We start from the raw sequence: 24026 nt of genomic DNA, 5'->3' as shown, positions 1-24026 counted from the left end.
TTTACGGAAGTATTTCATCCCATCTTCCTTCTGCAGAGCAGCTGGAGTGTTTGAACCACTGACCTACCAGTTAGCAGTCAAGTGTCTTATCCACCACCAGAGCTCTTTATATACATACAAAGATGTGTATGTGTGTGTGTGTGTGTATGTATGTATATGTATGTATATATATATACAGCCCTGTCTCCATAGCTCATCCACACATAGGCATAGCTGAACTTTCAACAAACACACACACACACACACACACACACATATATAAACAGTTCTGTTGGTGTAGTGCCTAAGGCATTTGACTGCTAACCAGAAAGCTGGCAGTTCAAACCACCAGCCACTCCTCAGAAAGAAGACTGGGCAATCTACTTCTATAGAGATACACCCTTGGAAACCCCAGGAGGGGTTGCTATGAGTCAGAAACAACTCGATGGCAGAGTTTGTTTTTTTGTTTGGTATATGTATTTATATGTATATCTATGTATCTATGCATCTATTTATATGCATATAAAGATTCACTCAGGGAAATGGCTCACACTATTGTAGAGCTCAACAAATCCCAAATCCATAGGTCATGGGGCAAATTAGAGACTGCTGTTCACACAAATGTGGGATCTGGTAAGTCCCAGATCCGTACATCAAGCAACAGGCAAGAGACTTCTCCATGTTTTGTTTTCAGGAAAGGATGATTGAGGGCCAGAATAGTGCAGTGGAGAGACAGAGAGAGAGAGAGAGACAGAGACAGAGAGACAGAGACAGAGAGAGAAAAAAAGCAAGATTTGCCACAACATCCCCTTTTATTCTAGAGGTAGACATTTCCCACCATTCACCCAGCCAAACACCCTTTTCAACTGTTTGGCTAATCATATCATGGTGTGAGGCCTGAGTCCTAATGGCCTCCAGGTAAATCTTTAACCAGAAGTCTTTAGTGGTGGGGATTCTAACACTCCCCATGTATCAGGGCTTTTATCTACCCTCCTGATTCAGCACGTATCAGAGATTTCCTCCAGATTCAGCGCATATCAGAGATTTGCCTGGCTCCTGAAGTCTCCCACATATCAGGGCTCTGCATCCTCCCTAGATAAAAATTCCCTAAGTAGACTTTGGAGCCGGAGGATTCCAACACATCCCCCAACATCTCAGACCCCTGCCCTAAACCCCCTAGCAACAACCAATCATCTGTACCCCTTAGCCTTGGTGCTACTCCACCCTATATTTTTCCTATAAAAATGTGATAGTAAAGGAGCACGAGGTCTTTTGCCCAAGCCGCTACGTCGGTAAGAGCAGGGACCCTAGCTCGAGCTAGCAAATAAACTTTCCTTTTGCTTTTGCATTATCGTGTTAGTGGTGGCTTCCTCGCGTCGACATTCCTTTCTGAACACGGGCTCAACAATGGAAGTTTATTACATTATGAAAGACTGAAAACCAAAACCTAGCCAAGTTGACACAGATCATCAAACATCACAAAGTATACATTGTGTTGTTTTTGTTAGGTGCCATCAAGTTAGCTCCGACTCATGGTGACCCTATGTACCACAGAGCAAAACTCTGTCCAGTCCTGTACCAGCCTCACAGTCTTGTTATACCTGAGCCCCTCATTGCAGCCACTGTGTCATTCCATCTCATTGAGGGTCTTCCCCTTTTTTCCTTAAACCTCCACGTTATCAAGCAAGGAATCCTTCTCCAGGGAATGGTCCTTTCTGCCAACATGACCAAAGTAGATCAAAGATCAAGTGAAGTCTGGCCATTCTCACTTCCAAGGAGCATTCTGGCTGTACTTCTTCCAGGATAGATTAGTTAGTTCTTCTGACAATCCATGGTACTGTCAGTATCCTTCACCAGCATTACACATACATATATATATATATATATATATATATATATATGTATATATGTATATGTGTGTGTATACACACACATACATATATATACACACAAAACAACACACACACACATATATATACACACACAGACACACACACATGTTATCAGACCAAAGGTGGGTCCCTGCCCCGTGTGCAGTCAGGCCAAAACAGTTTACACACCGAGATTGAGAGGAGAGAAAATTATTTATTGCAAAACAGCAATGCAAGGAATAGGGGTAGTTTAACACCCAGATCTAACTCCCTGAGATGCCATGGAAACACAGTTTTGTAGGTTTCAGGAGAGGGGGTTGTGCATACTCACAAAAGGTTGAGGAATTTGGGGCATGAACATGAAATGGGTGAGTCACACTAGCTTCCTGTTATCATCTGATAGGGGTTTGGGCAGAGGGGAGAGGGTCGCAATTAACTTTTGTTCCTTTTTGCCCTATTGCTCCTGTCCCCAGGCCAGAGTTAATTTACAAGTTGTTTCTAAGATACTTTTAGCAAGTCTATCATCTGCAGGAAGGAATGTTTTCCAATCAGTTCTTTAAGGAACTGAATATTCATCTGTCTGGGGTGGGAAAATAGTTGGGGGTAATTAGTTTACTTATCTATTCCCATCTGGGTGCCAGGCTGGGGGAAATAGTTTTTACTTTACTTGGTTTCACAAACATGATATATATATATATATATATATATACACACACACACACATGTATGTATGTGTACACACACACACACACATGTTGTTATGTGCCATTTAATCGGACCCGACTCACAGTTGGACCAACTTGGGTTTCCGAGGCAATATCACTACAGAAGTAGATTGCCTAGCCTTCCTTCCAAGGAGTGGCTGGTGGGTTTGAACCACCAGCCTTCTTGTTAGCAGTCAAGTGCCTTAGGCACTAGGCTATCAGAACTCACACACATATATAGATACACATTGCATACGGGGTTAAAAAAAAATGTGGTCAAATTGATTTCCCCTCATTGGGACCCGGTAGGACAGAGTACAGTACAGTACTGTCCCATAATGTTTTCTTGGCTGTACATCTTTATAGATGCAGACTGCTACATCTTTCTCCCTCAGAATGGCTGGTGGATTAGAACCTCTGACATTTTGCTTGTTAGTCAAGAGCTTAATCACTGCACCATGAGGGTTCTTTGTGTACTGGGGAAAAAAAATCTACATCTATATTCTATTATGCATTCTCCCTGACAGTCAAACTCTTCTCACTTCAAGGCTATTAACCAGGACCATTTATAACACAAGAGTTCATCCCTCTAATTTTAAAGATCATGCACTTCACATAACCAAACCCTGCTTTTCATCATTTCATGCTTTGCCTACTAAGACCTGAATTCCTATCTCTCTTCTCTGTTATTCGCCTTTACATTACAAGAGGGGGAAACTTTTCACATGGCAAGATTGCCTCCAAATTTTGACTATCTCAGGACATTTTTCAATGGGGAAGTATGTCCCTCATTAGGGACACTCTAGAGTGTTTCACAACTTACTAGCAGGAAAATTAAAAAGAGATAAATAGAGTTATTAAGAAATGTGTTTTAAATTGATCATTCCATTATCCAAATTTGGGGGTAAACATGCTGAACTTGTATTTGACATATTGATGAATAGGTAATGAATTGCATATCTCCTATGCATAGACAAGGAGTTCTGGTGTGCAGTGGTTAAAATATTTGCCTGCTAACCAAAAGGTTGATGGTTTGAACCCACCAGTCACTCCACAGAAGCAAGATGAAGCAGGCTTCTTCCATAAAGATTTATAGCCTCAGAAACCCTATGAAGTAGTTCTACTCTGTCCTATAGTATAGGGTCATTATGAGTCAGAATTGACCTGATGGCATTTGGTCTATGCATGGACACTGCTCAGAATAGGTGAGCAAGGATTTTTCTTAAAGTTTACTGGCCAGGACCATGAGTTGCTTTGGTTCACACTCAGCAAAATAATATGCCTAGCTTATTTTTTTGATCAAGATCAAGCTGACTGTCCCATGATCTATTCTTATGCAAGAACTAACATTCAGGAAAGAAGTAGAAGAGATTCTCTCACTCTATCTTATGGTCTAATACAGGATATTAATTTAAATAAAATTGAATATTGAAACCGATAGTTGTAAGATAGGATATTATGAAGGCTTTTCCTCCAGTTTTCCATCTCCATATATTCAAAAATAGGTATCAGATTAAAAAAAAATCACTAAAAATATTGTTAAAATTCCTGCCCACAACCTGGTGTCACTAAATTCTAAAAATTATCACAATACTAGCATTGCAGATCTTTAGGATGGCATAGTGAGGTAAGGACAAATCTACTGCTTCCCCTCTCCATCCCCTGGGAAAACTCATTTTCTATGATCTAACACAGACCAGATGGAGAATGACTGAGAGCTCTGTTGCTTTCTAAATAGAAAAGCAGTATTTTGTTTTCCCATTAGGCTTATAGGAGAGAAGGCTTCAGTCATTAGATAATTTTATTAATCTCTCCAGCTGGAATGTACAAAAGTGTAGTGCTTAATATCCTCTACTACAATATCTATTTATATGGATCAGTTAAAGCAATAAGCCTTTTACCCCCTTTTCCCTTCTAAAGCAGCAAAGGTCACTTTAATCAAAGAAATTTCAAGGTCATACGCAAGATCAGAGAAGTCACTATATTGTAGACATACTGCTCAGCAGCACATATGCTCTCATTGCATATCACCACTCAGGCAGCTAGAGAGAGAGGCTGGGGGCTCTAGTGTTCAGTATGCTAAGCTCCGTCTCTAGCCCTGTCTCCATAGCTCATCCACACATAGGCATAGCTAAGCTTTCAACTCAGCAGAGTTCAAAAAAGGGTTAAATGAATAGCTCACAATATGAATAGCTCATAGAGATTTATAGAGATGACCATCACCAATCTACCATCTATATAACAAAGACGGTCTGACGCATGCTGTTTTATATGAAAAGAAACAATAACCCTTTGTGTATAGCAGGCATAGCATGCTAGTCTCTGCAAATGTAGCAGGAATTATTTGAACAAGATGCACATTATATAGAGTCATAGTTCTTAAATGTAAGTGACTCTTTTTGAACGTTTATATGTCAGGTTTTATACTTTATATATATATATATAATCTAATCTTCAGAACAACTATGAGAATAGATGTTTGAGTTTGCCTTCATTTTATAATTGAGGAAATATTAAGTGATTTGTTCAAAATTATAAATCAGTTAAGTATCATTAACAGGACATGAAAGCAGGGCTATCAGACTTTGGAGCCTGTTTTTACTGATCACACTACATCTACGTTTAAAAACTTTTACTTTGCTGTATGGACTATAGCAATATGAGTTACTGATTCTGCATGTGGGGTGATTTGAAAGACAGCGGACCTAGCTTGTAGCTACTCACAATAAGAACATATGAAATATTTGAGGAACTCTGTTATGTGGCAGTCAATAGTCAAAAGCAGCAGAGTATAAAAAAGCTAGAGCCTCAGTCCATAGGACACAGCACAGATCGAAAAGCAGTTTTTGATGATTTTCTTCACCCACGCCTGGCTAGGTTTTCATCATCAATCGGTGCATTAATTCTATCTGGCTCCTGGAAACAGTCGTTTACTTAATAGCTCCTTCGTGAATGAGAGAGTTAACACACAATCCCAAATGGCTTAACTTCCAGCTGGGAAAGAGTTTAGGCAGAGGACAAAAAATATTTCTAACTTCATTTTACACATATAACATGAGGAAGAAAGTTGGCACAAACAGCCTCACTATTTTTGTTGGGACACAGAACTGTTCTATCTTGACACGGGTCACTGAGACATAGTAAGCAATTTTCGTGAGGCGGTATTTTCTTGAGTCATTGTAAATTGAGGAAGTAAATGAATGAACTACAGAATGTCCTTTTTTACTGCTCAGATTTTCTGGGTCTTACTCTGAGATTGTGTGTTAGAAAATTTGCACTAGATTTTATGTATCTGTATTAATTTTAGGAGTCCCTGGATGGTGTGAAAGGAGCTCTGGTGGCTCAGTGGTTAAGGTATTTGCCTGCTTACCAAAAGGTCGATGGTCTGAACCCACTAGCTTCTCTGAAGTAGAAAGATGAGGCAGTCTGCTTCCATAAAGATTTGCAACCTAGGAAACCTTATGGGGGCAGTTCTACTCTGTTCTCTGAGGTTGCTGTGAGTTGGAATTGACTGTTGGCAGTGGCATTGGTAAACATGGTTTGGTTTGGTTTAGGTGGTGTAAGCAAGTAAGCACCAACTGCTAGTCAAGAAGTTGGAGGTTTGAATCAATCCAGAGGTACTTTGGAAGACTAGACCGATGATCTGTTTCTGAAAGATGAGAGCCTTGAAAACCCTGTGGAATACAGTTCTTCTCTGCAACACATGAGGTTGTCACAAGTCTGAATCAACTGGATGACAACTAACAATAACAATAATCTAAATTTTTTTTATTTTCAAATGGTTATAAATAATAGTCCATTGGGAGCATAGTGCCTAAGGCACTTGACTGCTAACCAGAAGACTGGCAGTTCAAACCCACCAGCCACTCTTCGGAAGGAAGGTTGGGCAATCAACTCTGTAGTGATACTGCCTCGGAAACCCAAGGAGAGGTCGCTATAGTTGGGTCCGACTCGACGGCACATAACAACAACAACTAGAAATCCATGATAGTACATGAATTAGCATTGACTAGATAGCAATTGGTTGAATGATTATTAGAAATACTTAATTTCACCATAAAAATATTCAGAGATTTAATTATATATTTGTAATTCTCTCATCAGGTAATAAAACAGGAAGAATTTAGCAAGGATCTATCTGATTGTACTTTGTATGATCTGCTGAAATATGATGATTTTAACTCTGACAAGCACCTGGCACTTGAAGAATTTTATAGAGCATTCCGTAAGTAAAAGATTAATTCTCTAACTTCTTTTTGTTCTTTCTGCTGTTTCTTCATAGAATATGACATGTTTGCTTGGTCTCCGAGTAAAAGTCATATATTAAGAGAAGTGATACAGTCGAGAGAATTACAGTTTTGGCTACACTGAATGAAGTACATGGAAAACCAATAGTTTTAGTCATTATAAGATGAAATATTTAATGTTGCTAGAAGATATTCACTCTTTCTATTCTTATTGATTCCAGTTTAAGATGTTCATCCCACAACACTGCATCTAAAGTTATTTTAGAACAGGAAATAGGGGTTGACCACTTGTCACCACATAGTAAACATAATTTAAATACAACACCTTTTGTTTAAAGTCATTGAAAAACCAAAATGAATTGAGAAATGGAATCTGCATGTATTTGAAAATCAATAATTACTTTAAAATGGAAAATTATGATACATGCTAAGGGTTTTGGAATAAGTCAAATAATTTTTACTTGTGTAATGACTTCTTAAAAATGACTTTATAAAGCACAACTATCAAGATGTTTTTGTGGGAAAAAAAAAAAAAATTACCTGCAAGTTATTCTTTAAAAGCAATTCAAAGGGACAGAACTAGGAAGAAAACATTAGAGAGCAAAGAGTTAGAAGCTGTGAGCCTGAGGAAAAAAAAATGCTAATTGATATTTTTAAAATCACCAAAAAGTAAGCAGGATTTAATTCAGCACTTGAAAGAAATATGATGTGATAAACTTTGAAGCTTATCATATCCTACAATATTTGTACATGTCTATATCTAGATAAGGAGCTCTGGTAACATAGTGACTAAAGCACTTGACTGCTAACCAGAAGGCTGCCGGTTCAAACCCACCAGCCACTCCTCGGAAGGAAGGTTGGGCAATCCTACTTCTGTAGTGATACTGCCTCGGAAACCCAAGGAGGGGTCGCTATGAGATGGGGCTGACTCGACGGCACATAACAACAACATAACAACAACAATATCTAGATAAGTCTAAGTATAGATATATTATTGTTGTTAGATGCCATCGAGTCTGCTCTAACTCATAGTGACCCTATGTGCAACACAATGAAACACTGCCCAATCCTTTGCCAGCCTCACAATTCCTGCTATTTGTGAGCCCATGGTTGCAGTCACTGTGTCAAATCATCTTGTTGAGAGCCTTTCCCTATTTTGTTGGCCGTCTACTTTACCAACATGATATCCTTCTCCAGGGAATGATCCCTTCTGACAACGTGACCAAAATAGGTGAGACAAAGGCTGGTCATTGTCACTTCCAAGGAGCTTTATGGCTTCATTTCTTCCAGGATAGATTTCTTAGTTCTTCTGCCAGTCCATGGTATTTTCAGTACTCTGTGCCAACACCACAAATCAGAAGCATCAACTCTTCTTCAGTCTGCTTTATTCATTGTCTGGCTTTCACATGCATATGAAGTGACTGAAAATTTCATGGCTTGGGTTAAGCGCACCTTAGTCTTCAAAGAGACCTTTGCTCTTCAGCACTTTAAGGAGGTCTTTTGCAGTAGATTTGCCTAGTTCAATACAATGGCTGATTTACTTCTGCTTCATTGGTGTTGATATGGATATAGATACACATAAATATAGATACACATTTGTTTCTGGGAATGTATATGTATCTATCTGATATCAGATGGATCTAACAGAGAATACAGAAAGATATTCACCTGTGTCTTATTGATTAAGCCTTATGCTTAATTTGACTTAATTAATTTGACTGAATGGATCATACAGGTTCTGAATAATGTGAAGAATAGGAATTCCAGAACACTTAATTAAGCTCATGCAGAGCCTGTACATAAACCAAGAGGCAGTCTTTCAGGAAGAACAAAGGAATAATGTGTGGTTTAAAATTAGGAAAGGTATTTATCAGGGTTGTATCTTTTCAATATACTTGTTCAGTCTGTATATGGAGCAAATAATTCAAGAAACTGTACTATGTGAAGAAGAATATGGCATCAGGATTGGAGGAAGACCCATAAACAACCTGAGATATGCAAATGATGCAACCTTACTCAATGAAACTGAAGAAGACTTGAAGCACTTAGTGATGAAGATCAAAAACTACAGCCTTCAATATGGAATATATGTCAATGTAAAGAAAATGAAAATCCTCATAACTGGACCAATAAACAATATTATGATAAACAGAGAAAATAATGAAAGACATCACTCTGAAGACTACGATATGCCTGACCCAGCTATGGTATTTTCAGTTGCCTCATATGCATGTGAAAGCTGGATAATGTATAAGGAAGAGATAAGAATTGATTATTGGTAGTGTACTAATAGTATGTTATATTAATATGATATTATTATTATATAACATATAATAATAATATATTAAATATACCATAGACTACCAGGAGAATGAACAAATTTATCTTGGAAGAAGTATAGCCAGATTGCTCCTTAGAAACGAGGATGGTAATACTTTTTCTTACATACTTTGGACAGGTTATCAGGAGGGATCAATCCCTGGAGAAGGATTCCATGCTTGATGAAGTAGAGGATCACAGAAAAAGAGGAAGACCCCCCAATGAGAAATATTGACACAGTGGCTGCACCAATTGGCTAAAACATAACAAAGAGTGTAGAGATATCCCAGGACCAGGGCATGTTTTGTTCTGTTGTACATAGGGTAACTATGACTCAGAACCCATTCAAAGGCACCTAACAACAATGTGTGTATGTGTGTGTGTGTGTATGTATGTATTTGCCTAACAAAAATATAGAAAGGACTGGCACTTGGTGAGAAACATCTGTAATTCTAGATCATTTTAAACTGAAACTCTGAATTGTATTTTAGGTAATATTTGATAAAACTAAAGTAATATATGTAAAGTAATATATGTAGGAGCTCTGATAGCGTGGTGCCTAAGGCATTTGACTGCTAACCAGAAGGCTGGTGGTTCAAACCCACCAGCCACTCCTCGGAAGGAAGATGGGGCAATCTACTTGCGTAGTGATACTGCCTCGGAAACCCAAGGAGGGGTCGCTATGAGTCGGGTCCGACTCGATGGCACATAACAGCAACAGCAACAGCATATGTAAAATAGTTTCACATTATAAAGCTTTATGGTAAAATATTAGTAAGCTTTTCAGTTTAAATTAAATTGAATTGACTCTATACCATTGCCATTCCCAAGAAGTCAATTCTAACCATAGAGGTGGCACAGTGATTAAGTGTTCAGATGGTAAAAGAAAGGTTGGTAGTTTAAACCTAGTAGCTTATCGGTTTAAACCATTAGAGCCACATGACAATCTGTTTCCTTAAACATTAAAGCCTCGGAAAACCTATGGGCAGTTCTACTCTATCCTATGCAGTTGCTATATTTTACTACATAGTAGGCATTATTTTGTATGCTGTGTGTGACAAGGAGCGAGGAGAAGATATTGATTCATTAGGAAAAAAAAATCCACAAATGTGTGTGTATACACATGTATATTTTTATATGTACATACCAAACCAAAACAAACTCATTGACGACTAGTCGGATCCAAATCGTAGAGACCCTTCCTTGGGTTTCTGAGGCAATATCACTACGGAAACAACCTTCCTTTCAAGGATTGGCTGGTGAGTTTGAACCACCAGCCTTCTGGTTACCAGTCAAATGCCTTAGGCACTACTCACATACACACACATATGTAATACAATATATGGAATGCTGTTATGCAGGATAGAAGAGAACAGGCCTATATACAGTTGAAAGTATAATCTCTCTCTTTGGAAATTGTGGTGATTTTATGAAGTAATAGCAATTGAATTATTCTTCAGAGTAAGTTTATTTGGACTTTGGGAGATGAGCAGAAGACAATAGAGCAGAGACAATAGCACAAATAATGAATCAAGTGAATGGTATTTTAGGGCATTTGGAGGAACTTATGTATCTGCAAAATCTGTTTCATGTGAACATCTAAGAAAATTTATCAATAGCTCTTATTTTACTACCATTCCTATTAAGCATGCTATCTAATATCACAGGAGCTTCTGTCTGGAAGAAAATACATGAATTTGACTAAATAAAGGTAGTTGAAATCTATGGCATCAGCAGGAAATATTTTAAAGGAATTATGGCTTATCAAGCACCCATAAACATATTAAATAATATGCATATAGAGTATTCAAAAGATAATATTTTATAGTGACACATCGGTGAAGTTAAAAATTATGTAAAAAATAAAATGTAAATAATATACTGCTTTTATGACAGCACAGCAAAGACTGTGCAAAATAATCTCTGATGATAGCAGTAAATGAAATATATTTCCTAGAATACTGCTGCTTACATAGGAAAAAGGATTCTGTGTTTTGCAATATGATTTGATGTTGCAAAAGAAGGCAAGATAGATCAGTCCATTAATCTGATAAAAATGTTTTCTGCCTGGAAATCTGAATTATCTATACAAGAAATACAGAAATATCGATAATGGAACTAGACTGTCCTTTAGTTGTCAGATTGTTAGATGCCACTGAGTCAGTTTCAACTCATAGCAACACTCTGTACAACTGGAAAAAAAAAAAAAAAAAAAAAAAACACTGTCCAAACTTGCTCCATCCTCCCAATTGCTGCTATGCTTGAGCCCATCATTGCAGCCCCTGTATCAATACATCTTGCTGAGGGTCTTCCCATTTCTTGCTGACCCTCTGGTTTACCAAGTATGATATTTATCTCCAGGGATTGGTCGTTTTTGACAAAATAACAAAAGTACATGAGACATAGTCTGGCCATTGCTTCCAAGGATTGTTCCAGCTGTTCTTCCTTCAAGTCAGATTGTTTGTTATTCTAGCAATACATTCAGTATTCTTGGACAACACCACAACACAAATGTGTCAATTCATTTGCATTCTAATTTATTCATTGTCCAATTCTCACATATATATGGAGCTACTGAAAATACCATGGCATGAGTCAGTCACAGCTTACTCCTCCAAGTGGCATCTTTGGTCTTTAACAATTTTAAGAGGCTTTTTTTTTTTTTTTTTTTTTGCAACTGATATACCCAATGAAGTAAGTTTCATGTTGCTGTGAGGCTTGAAGGTATACCACCAGTATGTTTCAAGTGCCGGCAGGGTTGCACATGGTGCACAGGTTTCAATGCAGCTTACAGACTGAGACAGACTATGAAGAAGGAAGAGGTCATCCACTTCTCAAAGAATTGGCCAGGGAAACCTTATGAATATCAGAGAAATACTGTCTGATACATTCTGTGCAACTGTGTGAATATCCCGGAAATATTTTCCGGTACAGTGCAGAAGGACTAATCTCTTAGGTCAGAAGGCTTCCAAAATACAAGTAGGAAAGAGTTGCATCATCATAGTAGGACCAACCCTATTGATACAGATAGAATAAAGCTTTCAAGACCTCCATTTGTTGACATGGCACCACTCAAATTGAGGAGAAATAGCTGCAAACATCCATTAATAATAGGAACATGGAATGTACGAAGTATGAATCTAGGAAAACTGGAAGTTGTAAAAATGAGATAGAACACATAAAGATTGATGTCCTAGGCATTAGCAAGCTGAAATGGACTGCTTTGGGCCATTTTCAATCAACCGTATGATCTTTGCCAGGAATGATAATTTAAAGAAGAATGGTGTGGCATTCATCATCATAAAGAAGGTTTCAAGATCTGTCCTGAAGTATAATGTTGTCAGTGATAGGATAATATCCATACACCTACAAGGAAGACCATTTAATATGACTCTTATTCAAATTTATGCACTAACCACCAAAGCCAAAGATGAGGAAATTGAAGATTTTTATCAACTTCTGCAGTCTGAAGTTGACCAAATATAGAATCAAGATGTGTTAATTATCACTGGTGATTGGAATGCAAAAGTTGGAAACAAAGAAATATCATCAATAGTTGGAAAATTAGGCCTTGGTGACAGAAATAATGCTGAAGATCACATGACAGAATTTTGCAAGACCAATGACATTCATTGCAAATACCTCTTTTCAACAACACAAATGGTGGCTGTATACATGGACTTCACCAGACAGAGTACACAGGAATCAGATTGACTACATCTGTGGTGAAAGGAGATGGAGAAGCTCAATATCTTCACCAAAAGCAAGGTCAGGAGTTGATTGTGGAAAAAAAAAAAACATCAACTGCTCATATGCAAGTTCAACTTGAAGTTGAATACAATTAAAACAAGTCCATGAGAGCCATAATATGAGCTTGAATATATCCCTCCTGAATTTAGAGACCATCTAAAGAATATATTTGATGCACTGAATGACTGAAAACCAGAAGACTTGTGGGATGACATCAAGAACATCATCCATGAAGAAAGCAAGAGATCATTAAAAAGACAAGAAAAGAAGAAAAGACCAAAATGGATCTCAGAAGAGATTCTGAAACTTGCCTTTGAACAGAGAGTAGCTAAGGCAAATGGAAGAAATGACAAGATCAAAAAGCTGAACAGAAGATTTTAAAGAGCAGTTCGAGCAGACAAAGCCAATTACTATAATTAAATGTACAAAGACTTTGAATTAGAAAACCAAAAAGGAAGAACACGTTCAGCATTTGTCAAGCTGAAAGAACTGAGGAAAAAAAATTAAGCTTTGAGTTGCAATATTGAAAGATTCAATGGGCAAAATATTCAATGATGCAGGAAGCATCAAAAGGAAATGGAAGGAGTACACACAGTCACTGTACCAAAAAGAACTGGTTGATGTTCATCCATTTCAGGAGATGGCATATGATCAAGAACCAATGGAACTGATGGAAGAAGTTGAATCTGCACTGAAGGAATTGGCTAAGAACAAGGCTCCAGTAATTGATGGAATACCCACTGAGAAGTTTCAACAAACAGATGCTCCATTAGAGGCACTTACTTGGTTATGCCAAGAGATCTGGAAGAGAGCTACCTGGCCAACTGACAGGAAGAGATCCATATTGGTACCCATTCCAAAGAAAGATGATCCCACAGAATGTGGAAATTATCGAACAATATCATTAATATTGCATGCAAGTAAAATCTTACTGAAGATAATTCAAAAATGGTTGCAGCAGTATATTGACAGAGAACTTCAGAGGTACAGGCTGGATTCAGAAAAGGACATGGAGCAAGGGATATTACTTCTGATGTTAAATGGATCTTGGCTCAAAGCAAAGAATATCAGAAGAATGCTTACTTGTGTTTTATTGACTATGCAAAAACATTTGATTATGTGGATCATAACAAATTGTGGATAACATTGTAAGGAATGGGCATTCCTGAACACTTAATTATACTCATGAGGAACCTGTACATAGACCAGGAGGCTGTCATTCAAACAGAACAAGGGGAAACTGCCTGGTTTAAAACCAAGAAAGGAGTGTTTCAGGGTTGTATCCTTTCACCATACCTATTCAATCTACATGCTGAGCAAATAATCCAAGAAGCCGGACTGTATGAAGAAGAACGTGACATCAGAATTGGAAGAAGGCTCATTAACACCTTCCAATATTCTGACAACACAACTTTGTTTGCTTAAAGTGAGGATGACTTAAAGCACTTACTGATGAAGATTGAAGAATACAGTCTGCAGTATGGATTCCATCTCTATATAAAGAAAACAAAAATCCTCACAACTGTACCTATAAGCAGCATCATGATAAATGGAGAAAAGACTGAAGTTGTCAAACTTCACATTGCTTAGTTCTACAATTGATGCCAATGGAAGCAGCAGTCAGGACATCAGACGAGATACAGTACTGAGCAAGGTGGCTACAAGGGACCACTTTCAAGTGCTGAGGAGTGAAGATGTCTCCTTGAAGACTACAGTGTGCCTGACACAAGCCAAGATATTTTCATTTGCCACATATGCATATGAGAGCTGGACAATGAATAAAGAAGACTGAAAAATAATTGCTGCTTTTGAAATGGGGTGCTGGTGAAGAATGCTGAAAGTACCATGGACTGCTAAAAGAACTAACAACTCTGTCCTGGAGGAAGTGCAACAGGAATGCTCCTTGAAAGCGAGAATGGCCAGACTTCATCTCAACATATTTTAGTAATGTTGTCAGAAGGCACCGTTCCCTGGAGAAGGAAGTCATGCTTGGTAAGGTGGAGGATAAGTGAGGGAGGGGAGGGCCCTCAATGAGGTGGTTTGACACAGTGGCTGTGGCTATGGGGTCAAGTATAGTGGGGATCATGAAGCTGGCGCAGGACCAAGCGTTGTTTCCTTCTGCTGTGCATAGGGTTGCTATGAGTCGGAGGTGACTTGATGGCACATAACCACAACAATGTCTCATCATGTAGGCTTCTAAAAAGTAAAGCAATGAGACAGGAATTGACAATACTAATTGAGATGCTTCAATTAATAAATGCAAAGCTGGAACAGCTTAAGCATTTATGTTAAGATTTTGGAAGACGTCTACCTAGCCATACAACTGATGAGTTCTGTATTTGTGCCCATTCCAAAGAAAGACAATCAAATAGGAAGAGGAAATTACTGAGCAATATCCTTAGTCTCACATGCTAGCAAAATTTTGCTGAAAATAATTTAAAAAATGACTGTAGCTGTAAAATGAAAAGATGTCCCATGAAGTTTGCTATTGAATCTGGTACAACAGCAGAGAATACTATAAAGATCTTTGTGTTTTACTAACTACACAAAGGCACTTGACCAGGTAGATCATAATCATTTATGGTGGATATAAAGATTGGGAATTTAAGAATATTTAATTGTGCTCATGTGAATTTTAATTGTTGGAATGGAACAAGGTATTATCCATGGTTCAGAATTGGAAAATGTGTGCAACAAGCCTGTATCATTTTACCTTCCTTATTCAATTTGTATGCTGAAAAGTCAGTCTGAGAAGCTAAACTATATGAAGAAAAATGTGACATCAGGATTGGAGAAAGACTCATTAACAACTTATGATGTGCAAATGATACAACCTTACTTGTCAAAAATGAATACAACGTGAAGCATTTACCAATGAAAGTTAAAAAGTTATAGCCCATTCCATGGATTATACTTGAATATTAAGAAAACAAAACTCCTCACAACTGGTCTAATAAAATATATCTTGATAAATGTAAAAGAATTTGAAGTTGTCAAGAATTTAATTCTACTTGGATTATTAATCAATCCCCTTGGAAGCAGCAGTCAAAAAAATCAAATGACCTGATACATTGGGCAAATATGCAGCCAAAGACCTCTTTAAAGTTTTAAAAGATGACAGTTTGGTGAATAAGGTGCATCTGACTGAAGCAATGATCTTTTTAATCACCTCATATCCATGTCTAAGACATTTGACTGCTAACCAGAAGGCTGGCGTTTCAAACCCACCACCCACTCTTCAGAAGGAAGGATGGGCAATCTACTTCTGTAGTGATGATGCCTCAGAAACCCAAGAAGGGGTTGCTATGAGCTGGGACTGACCTGATGGCAGTGAGTTAGGTTTTTGGTTATGCATACAAAATTGGGGCAATGTAAAAGGAAGATGGAAACAGAAGAATTAATTTGTATGTACTATGAATTGTTAGAAGAATGAACAACTCAGTCTGAGAAGAACTACAATCAGAATGGGTCTTTAGCAATGAGGATGACAAGACTTCAGGTTACTTACTTTGGACATGTTATCAGGAAAGACCAATTGCTAGAAAAGAACATCATGATTAGTCAATTAGAAGGGCAGGGAAACCTTCAATAAATGGATTGATGCAAAAGATAAAACAATGAACTCAAACATTCCAAATATCATGAAAATGTCTCAGGACTGGACTACATTTTTTTTCTGTTATATATAAGGTCACCACGAGTCAGAGCTGATGTGATGACAAATCACATCAAGAATAAATTTTAATTTAAATTGGGCAACAAACCATATAATGACCCCTTAGATAGAAAAACTAATTTACATGGAATGTACCTACATTAACAAGAAAATGTTTATACATATTTATGGATTTTGAACATATAGCTATATTTTATACTACATGTAATTACACTTATATAACTAAATCCATTTTGTGGGATTTTGTGGAGTTTAATGACAGGCTTTGTATAATGACATGATTTTAGGAAGTCACTCTATATTAAAATACTAAGGTTGTATCACGAATAGAAAATGTATAGTGACAGTGGAAAAGAAATCTGTTAAAAATAATTTATTAAGTACCTGTGTGCATAGCATAGTGTGATAATCAAAAAGGAGGGTGAAGAGATAAATCTTCTTTTCCCAAAGGATGTGATCACAGACAGACAATGATAAAAATGACAGATATTTCAGGACAAAGAGTACGATTTTTCACTTCCAGGATATATTCCTCCACATAGTCCCCGAAAGGAGAAATCAGAAAGAAAAATAAACTAGAATAAACAAAATCCACAGAATTTAAAATTATCCTAATCCACTATGTTTTGCTGATAGATGCAAGAGTAGATAGATTCTTGAGAAAGAAAAATAAACTAGAATAAACAAAATCCACAGAATTTAAGATTATCCTAATCCACTATGTTTTGCTGATAGATGCAAGAGTAGATAGATTCTTGAATTCTCATTTATTATTATTTTTTTCTGCCATGGTATAAAATAGGAGAGAGTAAAGTAAAGGGTAGTTTGGAACCAAGAAAAATCAGTAAAACATCAATCAATAGTAGTTGGGAGATTTTTCATAAATTAGCTTTTGTTTGTTTGTTTGTTTATAAGCAACAACAACAAAAATCATCCCCATCAAGTCAATTCCAACTGACAGTGACTCTCAGTAGGTTTCTGATGAAGTAAATCTTTGTGAAAATAGATTGCAGCATCTTCCTTCTGCAGAGCAGCTGGTGGATTTGAACTGCCAAATTTTATGTTGTTGTTACGTGCTGTCAAGTCATCTCTGACCCATAGTGACCCCTCCTTGGGTTTCTGAGACAGTATCACTACGAAAGTCGATTGCCCAATCTTCCTTCTGAGGAGTGGCTGGTGGGTTTGAACCGTCAACCTTCTGGTTAGCAGTCAAATGCCTTAGGCACTACGCCACCAGAACTCCCGCCAATTTTACAGATAAAATTAATTTAATATTTTCCAATAGACATTGAATGTTTATTTTCCTTTTTTTCCCCACACTTTATTGTCATTAGTTAAAAAATATTTTGTTTTCTACTAATATATTTAAAAGAATCTGCAGTGTGTGCACCAACTATTACAATACATGCTTGATTCGATTAACAAGCTGGGAGATCTATTAAATGGAGTTCAATGAATGTTAAGTCATTGATACAGTTCTGAATATTAGAGGAAATAGTAAATCCTCTGGCCAAATTGTGTAGACTCCTCACTCTGGTTTATTTTGTTTGTTGGTTTGTTTGTTTTGTTGTATTTTATATTTTACGTGAAGATTTTCTAGTCAAAATCTGCATTTTGTTGGAAAGACTTAACTCTCATACAAAATTAAATATAGGTTAATAAATGTTGTTCTTTTATACAAAGTTTAAGTATTTTATTTTCTACTAACACAAAGTTAAACCAAATGTGTTTAAATTTGATTTTCATAGAGTACTGTATTTCTCATTTAAAACTGTAGGTAAATATAAGTGATTTGCCATCAAATAAGATGGCCTTACACTGAAAAGAAGCATTTAATTTCAGAAAGAGTTAAGATTAATGTTTACTTATGTTTGCAATTAAAATGAATTAGAATGATAAACAGGAGCTCTGGTAGCATAGTACCTAAGGCACTTGACTGATAACCAGAACGCTGGTGGTTCAAACCCACCAGCCACTCCTGGGAAGGAAGGTTGGGCAATCTACTTCCGTAGTGATACTGCCTTGGAAACCCAAGGAGGGGTCGCTATGGGTCGGGTCCTAGTCGACAGCACATAACAACAACACAACAACAGAATGATAAAACAGTATTACATGAATTACTGATTTTAAGAATTACTTTTTTTTTTCCATTGGATATTCTAGATCCTCAAGAATAATAAAATTGACAATTGAAAGAAAGAGTATTTGTTTTGAAAATGCATTATATATATCTTATTTCCTGAGTTAAATTATAAATTGCTTTAACTTACATAATAACCTGAAGGCTGTATAAAATGAGAAAATTGTGTAATTCTGATAGATTCTTGGAGTCATTTTAAACTCTCATGTATTGCATTTCCCAAACCGTATACATATTCTTCAAGATATTACCAGTTCTAATGCCACTCTTAGAATTAATTTTAACTCACAGAGACCCTTATTGGGTTTTACAGGCTGTAAATCTTTATGGAAGTAGGTCACCCCATCTTCATTCCACAGTCCACCCGGTGAGTTTGAACTGCTGATCTCTAGTTAGCAGCCAAATTAAGCCTTATACACTACACTACCAGAGCTCCTTACATTTTGATATTTTTTGGATTCCACTCTTAATAATGACACTCTATTAATTCAAAATGATCTTTATTTGTTGAAAGATCCAAAGGAAGATGTGCTTCCACAAGACATAAAAATAATTATTTCAAGCATAATGCATCAGCTTTGAACATTTATATTGAAATTAATTGTATAATAGCTCTATTTCTGTTTTTCTTAAATAGAATAGATGACTAGAATTTTAAAATTCTAAAATATTAAAAGAAGAACAGTGATTTTAAAACATCTTAATATTTAAGATTATGTTAAAAATGTCAACTCTCTTTATATGAAACATTTCTTAATGGAATATAGATTTGATAATGACATTATAAAGGAAAGGAAATTCATTTTTCTAGGAAATCACTACAGTAAAATATTACTTATTGGAATATCTAATAAATGGAGCAATAAAATATGAAAGTTATATTAACATTCATAGCTATTAGATCATCAGTATAAGAAATGCCTTTCTTTGAAAAGAGTTAAATTGAGAGAAAAGAATTTAGACTATTGCAGTAATATAGATTAAAGATGATGGTAAATGGAACTGTAAGAACAGTAGTAATAATGTGGGAAGGTGGCCATATTTGGAAAACATAAGCAGATTAAACATGTATTATGAGAGAGAGGAGAGGCTCAAGGGTAATGTCCAGTTTGTATACGAACCAGAGTGAACAGAGATGCTGTTTATTGAAGTAAGGACTACAGACAGAGAAGTAAGATAACCGAGTGATACTGAGTTCAATTTTAACCACATTGACACATTCGAATAGAAATATCAGTAGGAGCATACTGTAACTCAAAACTCAAGTAGAGAGATTTGGGCCAGAAATGGGAATATGGAGCATATAGTTAGAATTTTGAGCTCTAGTAGGGGGTTGATTTTTTTCTCAGTGAGTGAGTAGTAAGTGAAGAGATGGACAAAAGAGGAGTTGAGAAATAAAACTGAGAAGCTCCTAGAGAAGTAGGAGGAAAAGCAAACGAACAAAGATCATTTTAATAAGGAAGGTTTAAGGAACACTTTGAAAGGTTGAGTCCAAGTAAAGAAGATATAAATCCAAACAAATACAAACCCACTGCCATCAAGTCCGTTCTGACATGTAGTAAACCTATAGCACAGAGTGAAACTGCCCCATAGGTTTTTCCATGACTGTAAATCTTTACAGAAGCAGACAGCCTCATCTTTCTCCTGCTGTGTGACTTTTGGGTTCAAACTGGTGAACTTTTGGTTAGCAGCTGAATGCCATAACCACTGCTCCTCCTTGTAGGTAAAGGATTCTCTGAAATGATTACTGACCCCACTCTACAGAAATCCATTTCAAAAGAAATTTTGCATCTTACGAAAATATTTTTTTTTTTTTTTTAACGGGGAGGAAGTGGGAGGGGAGCTGTTGCATTGTGGTAAAATGTGGTCAATGTCAGGAGACAAAGTATATGTGAACTGCTGTATGGAAACTGAATTTGCTCTGTAAACCTTCACCCAAATCACAATTAAAAAATAATAATAATAATTTGGTTTTTTATAAGATCAACTGTCAATAGAAAGAGAACAAGAAAGGCAATAGCAGTTTAAACTGTAATTTAAAAATAAGTAAGTCTTAGCCATTTTAAGATGCCACTGCCCTCCACTCTGTCCTCTACTTCCTCGTTGTTAAAATTACCTTAATGTATTGTGGCTGTTCTTTCCTTACCTTTCCCTTTTTATCTGTAACCTCTGGCAGTCCTCACACTCTAATCTCTCAATGGTAAATTTTGCTTACTGATCTATCTGTTTGTAACTACAAAATTAAACCAGACATAATGAGTACTTTAGCTTCTCTTTTATCATAAGGGAAATCCTTAGATTTATATACTTAAGTATTGTCTATTTTTGTTATAGTAATGTTGATGGAATGATCCCATTTCTGATTCAAGGAGAAATCGAAGGGGAAAAAAAAAAAGAGCAAGAATCAACCAGTCATTCTTATTTTCAACACCACACCATACCTTTCCAGTCATAACTTAGTACATCTGACTTAAAGCTACATCATGCTGATTTCAGCATGCTATCCATAAAACCCTGAAATGGCTTACCTGACATTTATGTTTTCAAGCTTTCAAATACTATCTGTCACTCATTTGCACCTTGGATTTGTTAACTCCATGTTCTGTATACCAATATCTCAGGAACCTCTTGAGTGGAGCCCTATATTTTCCTGTATGTGGTACTGAAACCTAACCACATGGCACCTTCTACAAATGGCCAGAAGTTGTGAATGTCTTAAGTCAGTGTCCTTATAACTATTTCCAGAGGTCCTATTAGGGAAAAGTTATTGAAAGTAATAAAATCAACTCCCAACCTAGAAAGCTACTCTGTGGGGGTGGTGGGGGGAAGAGGGGAAGAAAGGTTTTATTTTTAAATAAGCACTATCAGAATGTAATACATCATAAGCAATCCAATAAATAGATTACAAAGATAGTAAGAAATCTAAGCATTATGTAGGTAATGGTATAATCATTACATTCCTATTTTAAATATAATTGTTATTTTTTCTAATCCTTCTGACTGGGAGACAGGGCTATGCCACCTGACTTACTTTATCTATCTATCTATCCATCTATCTATCTATCTATTTATTTATTTCAGAAAGACAACTATTTGCAATTGCAAGATATCTAAGGTAAAATCTAGACAACACAGTGGAGGAGAGAAGCTCATTCCCCTATATTCAAGTGGGGAATTTATGCATTCATTCCTCATTTATATTTGTCCTGACATTCATTCCTCAGTAGTGTTTGTTCCTTGTGTTCCTGTAGAGGGTGTTCACTACACAACTGCCCTGGTCTGATATCTGTCAGAAAAAGTTGTTAATCATAGTATCAAAACCACAGCTTCATTGGAAAGTATCTCAAATTTTTACCAAAGAGATTTACTTTTTACCTTGTCAAATATCATTTAATAATTAAAAATATATATATATATTTCACCTTTTATCACTTTAGCTGTTTTCTGAATTCTCTTCTCTATGATAAACAGAAAGTATACATATACGTTTTGTTCCTGAGTTTCTTCATAGAATTCTACCCTCACAAATGAGACTTTATGGAAGAATTTTTCTACCAAATGAATGCTATTATAAAAAGTAAAATCAACTATTTTAAAAAATATATATTTATTTTATTGCTGTTTTTGAGAATATGCGGAGCAAAACGTTGTTGTTGTTGTTGTTAAGTGCCGTTGAGTCGTTTCCGACTCATAGCAACCCCATGCACAGCAGAACGAAACACTGCCCTATCCCACGCCAGTCCCACAATCCCTGCTATACTTGAGCTCATCATTGCAGCCACCGTATCAATCCATCTCGTTGAAGGCCTCACCCTCTTTTCATAGACCCTCCACCCTACCAAGCATGACATCCTTCTCCAGGGAATGGTCCCTCCTTACAACATGACCAAAATAGGTGAGACGAAGTCTGGCCATTCTTACTTCCAAGGAGCATTCTGGCTGCACTTCCTCCAGGACAGATCTGTTAGTTCTTTTAGCAGTCCATGGTACTTTCAGAATTCTTCACCAGCACCACAACTCAAAAGCATCAACTCTTCTTCGGTCTTCCTTATTCATTGTCCAACTCTCACAATCACAATACGCCATCCTACAATCAATCCAAAATAAAAAGTATCACTCTGGTTTGATGCGGGGAGGAGTGCTTAATGGGTTAGCTGGGGTGTAGTTGTCTGGGTCTCCTAGAAGGTCTGGGGAAAATAATACTAGGAGGAGTAATAGTAGGATTAGTAGGAATAGGCCTAGGAGATCCTTAATTGTGTAGTAAGGGTGGAAGGGGATTTTGTCTGAGTCGGAAATTAACCCTAAGGGATTGTTAGATCCTGTTTCGTGGAGGAATAATAGGTGGACTATAGCTAGAGCTGCAATAATAAAGGGCAGGATAAAGTGGAAAGCGAAGAATCGTGTTAGTGTTGCTTTGTCAACTGAAAAGCCACCTCAAATTCACTCTACTAAGCTAGTGCCAATGTAGGGAATGGCAGATAAAAGATTTGTAATTACGGTGGCGCCTCAAAAAGGTATTTGTCCTCATGGGAGGACATAGCCTATGAAAGCAGTAGCTATTGTGGTGAATAGAAGGATAATTCCGATGTTTCAGGTTTCGGAGTATAGGTAGGATCCGTAGTAAATCCCTCGTCCGATATGGATAAACAAGCAGATGAAGAATATGGATGCTCCATTTGTGTGAAGATAGCGGATTAGTCAGCCGTAGTTCACATCTCGGCAAATGTTGGTTACAGATGAGAATGCGGTTGAAGTATCTGATGTGTAGTGTATAGCTAAAAATAGGCCTGTGACAATTTGGATGATGAGGCAGATTCCAAGTAGGGATCCAAAGTTTCATCACGCTGAGATGTTAGAATGATTTTGATGAGTGGGTGGGTTTTACGAGTGTTGGTCATTAGGGGTTCTTATAGTTGAATTACAACAATGGCTTTTCATGCCATTGGTCTTGGTTGATAATCCATGTGAGAATAATGGTTTATGTTGTTTTTATATTGAGTGTAATTCTTGTGATTGGTTTTATTGGGTTTTCTTCTAAACCGTCTCCTATTTATGGCGGGTTGTGTTTGATTATTAGTGGAGGAGTTGGATGTGGGCTTGTAATTAATTTTGGTGGCTCGTTTTTGGGATTAATGGTGTTTTTAGTATATTTGGGAGGTATATTGGTCGTGTTTGGGTATACTACGGCGATGGCTACTGAGGAGTATCCGGAGGCTTGAGTATCAGATGTAATGGTATTTTTGTCTTTGTGAGTTGGATTACGAGGTGATTCGAAATATCATGGCTTGTGTCAGGCACACCTTAGTCCTCAAGGAGATATCCTTGCTCCTCAGCACTTGA

General features: G+C 37.0%; 1 protein-coding gene across 1 annotated transcript in view; it reads left to right on the top strand.

Moving 5' to 3' along the window:
* Positions 1-24026, top strand: part of FSTL5 (follistatin like 5) — an 813440-nt gene that overhangs the window by 233724 nt on the left and 555690 nt on the right. Inside the window, exon 4 of the mRNA XM_007955717.1 lies at positions 6659-6779. Coding sequence (XP_007953908.1) covers positions 6659-6779 — 121 coding nt within the window. The remainder of the gene's footprint in view (positions 1-6658; positions 6780-24026) is intronic.

Source organism: Orycteropus afer, unplaced genomic scaffold (genome assembly GCF_000298275.1).
Source record: "Orycteropus afer afer isolate SDZICR_OR568_19922 unplaced genomic scaffold, OryAfe1.0 scaffold00535, whole genome shotgun sequence".
In the NCBI taxonomy this organism is placed as follows: domain Eukaryota; kingdom Metazoa; phylum Chordata; class Mammalia; order Tubulidentata; family Orycteropodidae; genus Orycteropus; species Orycteropus afer.
This window is presented reverse-complemented; position numbering and strand designations above follow the sequence as displayed.